The sequence below is a fragment of the Cetorhinus maximus genome, chromosome 18, assembly GCF_964194155.1.
Source record: "Cetorhinus maximus chromosome 18, sCetMax3.hap1.1, whole genome shotgun sequence".
Lineage (NCBI taxonomy): Eukaryota > Metazoa > Chordata > Chondrichthyes > Lamniformes > Cetorhinidae > Cetorhinus > Cetorhinus maximus.
The window spans coordinates 8,186,880-8,192,879 of record NC_135896.1 but is presented as its reverse complement, the minus strand read 5'-3'; the positions used below and the strand labels follow the sequence as shown (position 1 = coordinate 8,192,879).

Genomic DNA, 6,000 nt, shown 5'->3' with positions numbered 1-6,000 from the left:
GTCAGATAATGCAGGCAGATCTCTAGTTTCCCCAAAGCTTGGGGGCACTTGTGGAAAATGACCATTGGCTCCTTCCATGGAGATGAGGGGGTAGATGCTTAATAATGAAACCCACACTTGCTTTATAAAATTACAGCTCAGCTTGGAAAGAAAAGCATTGTAAACCATTATGTAATATCAGTGAGCCAGTGCATACTAACAGACCAGGATACAGAAATTTAATTTTAGATCTTCCTGAATTGCAAGAGTTTTTTTTTAATGCATCATTCACACTCATTTTGATGGAAAGATCCAATGCTTCACATGGGCATTTAAGTTGAGAAGAACAAATTGAAGCCGAGATTTGATTACATAACGGCCAGGGTTTTTAGGTCAGCAAGTGGGGGGCAGGGCTGAGGGAAACCCGCAGAGGGAGCACATAGCGCTTCTTGGCGGATGTCATGCTGAGTGGGCCTTAATTGGCCCGCCCACGTAGCACGCCCTCAATCAGGGGTGCCCATCGGAGGCATGCCCGCCTGTGCCCGCTCCTGCGCCTTCCCCCCCAACGGGGGGAAAATTCTTCCCCAATAGATGTATTTACAGTCCTCACTGGAACTACAATGGTGCCACTAAACAAATCAAATTATGCAAGCCTTGTGATTACGATACATTAGAAGTGACTGCTGACATTTTTAGTGCTTTAAATCTGGGAAATAATAGAGAACCTAAAGTATATTTTAGCAAAATAATTTCAAAAGAATGTCTTTTGAAACATTTTATAATGTTAAAATAACTGCTGAAATTAATTTGGTAATTACAGGAAAATTGCACTGTCGATGGAATAAATGGTGCATTCTAGCATTCACTTTGAATTGCCAAAAAAGAATTTAAATTGCTTTGCAGTAGTAATTTGTTACCATAAAATAAATAACCTCCAAACAGAAGTCAAAATATAGAGAATCAATTTCATGTGTTAGGATTCTGGTGGTGGGTGTTTTGTTAGCCAACACCTAACATGTCAACACACGGTGCTGCCAAGCTGTGAGAACAGATCATCATTAGAATGTAAGCTGTGACTCAATGTAAACATTCATTGCATATTCATTTGTCTACATAGTTTTTGCTTGAAAATTAGGATTGGGTTAAAAAAAGTACCGTTTTTAATTCTATAAGAACTTGTTCATCCACTCCATCATCGAGGAACTGTTCTCGTACATCATTGATTACATCTTCAATCACTGATCTGTAGAGTTTAGGCTAGAGAAATAAGGAAAAATTAAAGAAAAAGAAAATTAGAAGTTTAAAAAGTGAGAACTAAAATAAATTACCCCACTTTTAGTCTTAGTTTATTATTAGTTAGCTATTTCCATTGAAAGCTGTTCCTTAACATAAGGTTTTTTTTTAAAAAGATACCTGTTTGTATAACAGTCCAGTAGGAGTGAATTACAATGCAGGTGAATAATCTTGGGTAGGTTCCCTGTTTTAGGAGCAAAGGAACATAGGCCTCATCCATCATCTTCCTAGGGCCCTTTGAAAGTCACTGCCTCATACTACTAGCTTTAAACTTAAGTGCAAAAATACCCTTCCTGTGATCAACCTCTTAATTGCACTATTATTCCGAACCCACAAAGTGAGTGCTTTTAGCAGGACATGGTATATACGTTGGCTTTCTTCACTGGTTTGGTTCCACCAAGAACAGCTTTCTCTCCCCTCCTGAAGGTGCAGGTGTATGGTTCCATTTGCTCTCTACCCTTCACTACATCCCTCAAGTGAGAGTTCATAATAGGAGGCTGGACTCTGGGTGCCAAAAGGTCATTTGATCACTTGGAACTGGACCCAAACTTATTCACAGCCAATGACAACACATGCTCTCATTTTCCAGCAGGGCTTACTAGATAGCACTACATCCACAATAGATTGGAGCAGAAAGCCCGGCTCTTTTATCCCTTCCCTAGCCCAGGAATACTGAAACCAAATATATACTTCCAACATCCTAGCTGAGATTTGCCAAGATTGATCTGTGACTGAGGATGTATTTTCTCAGCAATTAAGGTAGTTTCCTCAAGGTCCCACAACTCTGAAACAGCTCTGGGTTGCTCTGAATTTACAGTTTCCGCCGTTTTCTAGAGTCTAGAGACAAGGGACCAATCCCCATCAGGATCACTGTATTTGCAAATGGCCGAGGAGGGGGATGAACTGTCTGCAGCAAGGGAGTGGAGTTTATAACAATGGCTTCAGTTTTCCCAACGTTCAGTTGAAAGAAGCTGTGCTTCAACTATAATTTGTCAGGATGTTGTGGCCTACCATATCTACTATTGAAGGGTGGACAAGGAGGAATAATTTACCAGTCACCAAGGATGGCTCAAAGGGCAGCAGGTGCACTGGAGAGATTGAAACAAGGAATCTGAAATGAAGATGAGCTTGGAGCTGAGAGGCGACAATGCATTTGTGGATGTTGAGAAGGGAAGGAGGTTAGACATGCAGTGGTAAACAGAAAATACAGATAGGGCAAGGATAGTTTTTAATGAGGACAGGGGGAAAGAAAGTTATTTTGAGAAGAAAGAGTATAGCAGCTACGTTAACATGAGGGCCTGAGGTCCTTGAATGGTCAAGGATTTGGTGAGGTTGGAGGAGGAAAGGGGAGAGTGAGCAAATTAAACCCAGTACTCCCAATGTGGTATGACAAGTAAAACTTCTACTCTATGATCCTGGTTTTGAGTGACTGGATTCTGTTTGTTTTAATTGCTTTGATATATTGACTAGACATTGAAAGTGACATTTTTAATATTATTCTCAGGTGTCTTTGTGCTAAATGGATTTCATTCATCCTATACTTTCTGCCCTACAATTTTACAATCTAAGTGCAATATTTATCAGTGTTAAATTTGACTTGCCATGCAATTAGATGAACATCGATTGTATCTCATAAGGTAGTTTATTTTCCCCCTCAGAGCTGGGAAATACCCCATGTCATTCCTCTGCTAAATATCAGAATAATATGTGCCATCCTTAGGACCTCAAATGTAGCTCCTGGATTAACTAACTCCATTGCCATTTCCTTAAGAGTTACAGGAGCATATTTTGTGATATGAGCTCTGCTGCTATTTAAATGACTGAAATCTCCTTTGCAAAAGATTGTACTAACCTCCACATATCTTAAGTTAATTTGATTGCATCTAGGCTATTGTCTACTGCCTTCATCCGTGAAGAATTCATTTAATATCTATTTAACACCATATAACATTTTTAACCAGCTCTCCTGTTAACACTCCAGCTTCTTTCTGTTAACTACAACCTGCCTTTCTCCTATTCTTTTGCTTTATTTAATTATCCTGAACTCTTTCTTACGACTCACTTTCTTCGCTGCTGTTTCCCTGCACCTATTAAGACAGATCTCCTCGACACCTACAATGGCTCATTGCACAGCGTATAACTGAGTTATACAGATCAGGAAGTTCTGCGATTCGTGCTGAACTTGCAGATTTCAAAAACGTTGGATGTGCTACAATTGGCCTCAGCAATCCTGGGGTTGCAAGGATTTCTAATGATTGCAATCCAGTAAACCCTGCTGAAAGGAGTTTATTGGTGTACAGGATCCCCCTTTGCCATACTGCCTTGCACAGTCAAATAGCCAGCCAGCAGACACCCAGGTTTAGTATGGAGAATGGTCACCAGGAGAGATAACAGAAGAGTGTGAGCAAGGAATTATACCTCACCAGAATAAACATCAGCAGGAAAGGAGGCAGAAACCCAGGGAGTGGGAAGGGTAATATCTTTATTAAACTATTAAAAAAGACCTAAAGAATAGAACCTTGGTTAGGCCACACTTGGAATATTGCGTGCAATTCTGGTCGCCACATTACCAGAAGGATATGGAGGCGTTGGAGAGGGTGCAGAGGAGGTTTACCAGGATGCTGCCTGGTCTGGAGGTTATTAGCTATGAGGAGAGGCTGGAGAAACTCGGATTGTTCTCACTAGAGCGACGGAGATTGAGGGGCGACTTGATAGAAGTTTACAAAATTATGAGTGGCATGGACAGAGTAGATAGTCAGAAGCTTTTTCCCAGGGTGGAAGAGTCAATTACATGGGGACATAGATTTAAGGTGAGAGGAGAAAACTATAGAGGTGTGCGGGGCAAGTTTTTTTTACACAGAGGGTAGTGAGTGTCTGGAATTTGCTGCCAGAGGTGGTGGTGGAAGCAGGTACGATAGTGGTGTTTAAGAGGCAGCTTGACAAATACATGAATAGGATGGGAATAGAGGGATACGGACCCTGGAAGTGCAAAATGTTTTAGTTGACGGGCAATATGATCGGCGCAGGCTTGGAGGGCCAAAGGGACTGTTCCTGTGCTGTACTTTACTTTGTTCTTTGAAATAGGCTGTGGATTGTGTAATGAACCATTTTATCCATCCTAAGCCAGGAATGCAACTAACACTTCAGTTACATTCAATGCAATCATCTCAGATAGCTCAGCATTTACTAGTCTCGTCTGCCAAGCAACAAGTATTTTCCCTAGCTTGTAACATGTCGTTACGTGCACCAACTCACCTGACAAAAAGTTTTGGCAAATATACCAGCGTTTTATAACAAATTTTCAGCATGCAAGTTGGTGCAGAACTTGATGTGCTGGTCCCATCTAGCGACAGTAAGTCAGTATTGCAACTGGCTAAAACAATAACCACACTGACCAATACAATAAATATCCAGATGGGAAATTGTTCAGATAACCAATGAGAAATGACTGGCAAGTAAAGGACCCTCTGGTCTATCCAATCTGCCCCATACAATTGAGATACCTTATTACAATATATACACTCCCCATTCCACCCAAAAACAATGTTATCTCCTGGGAGAAGCAAAACAATCCAAGGACAGTTTGGGGAGGAAAAATCTTCTCCAGCAATCAATACTGGTCCAGATCACTTTAGCCCTGAATTCCCTGAAATACTTAAATAAAAAGAGAAAATGCTGGAAATACTCAGGTCTGGCAGCAACTGTGGGGAAGGAAAGAGTTAACGTTTCAGGTCAATGACCTTGGAGCTCATGAAAGGTCACTGATCTGAAACATTAGCTCAGTTCCTCTGATCAGAGGACCTACTGAGTATTTCTAGCATTTTCTCATTCTATTTCAGATTTACAGCATCTGCAGTATTCTGCTTTTGTGCCCCTGAAATGCTTAGTTTTTATAAGAGGTGATGTTGTTGCCATTTTACAGCAGCCTAGATTTTTCTTTTTTCACACATACAGACTGTACTGATAACTGTACTTCCAAACATATTGCGACAATGGGCAGAATCGTCCCAGATTTGCACTAAGTGCGGTAGCAGGCGTGAAAAACGACATTTTACCCACCAGCTGCAATGGCAGCTTTTCATGCCATATCCACTTCCCACATCATTAATTATACAGCCACAGGAAACGCGACATCTTGCTGGCAGGGCAGCCTCTGACCCGCCTGCTACACCATTACCTCACTCCAGGTGCCATATCTAAACTGCAGCCGCAACAAGGTTCGCAATGCTTACAGCTTAGAACTGCTCCAGTGAAGACATGGTCCTGAAAGAGTTCAGTGACCCGTCACTGGAATGCCTTTTGGAGATCCACCATGATGTCCTCCGCCCCCTCTCGGGCCATAGGAGGTCCAGCAATCTCACCACTCCGGCTTAGGAGGCAGCGGCAGCGGTGATCAGTGCCAATGCTGCACAGATGTTTGCCATCCAGTGCAGAAAGAGGATGATCTCATCCGTGCCACCAGGGTAAGGCAACCATCTCATCACTCTAAACTCACACACTCACAAGGCCATCACACATTCACTAGCATCTCACTCACTGCCAGCTCAAGAGACATCACCACACTCTGTCTCTCACACACACCCTCAGGTATCCATCTGGCCTCATCTCCTCTGGAGACTGCCTCCTCAGTCCTATCTTAAGGCCACTTGCACAGATCAACTTGTGCCCCACACACACACTGAGATACCCCTCTTCCCCAGTGCAGTCCTCACCCTGCAGTCTTTTCCC

At 42.3% G+C, this 6,000-nt stretch overlaps 1 protein-coding gene across 2 annotated transcripts in view; it reads right to left on the bottom strand.

Moving 5' to 3' along the window:
* Positions 1 to 6,000, bottom strand: part of gtf2a1 (general transcription factor IIA, 1) — a 55,319-nt gene that overhangs the window by 26,992 nt on the left and 22,327 nt on the right. For both annotated transcript variants that reach the window (XM_078562061.1, XM_078562062.1), the window contains exon 2: positions 1,135 to 1,236. In XM_078562061.1, coding sequence (XP_078418187.1) covers positions 1,135 to 1,236 — 102 coding nt within the window. The remainder of the gene's footprint in view (positions 1 to 1,134; positions 1,237 to 6,000) is intronic.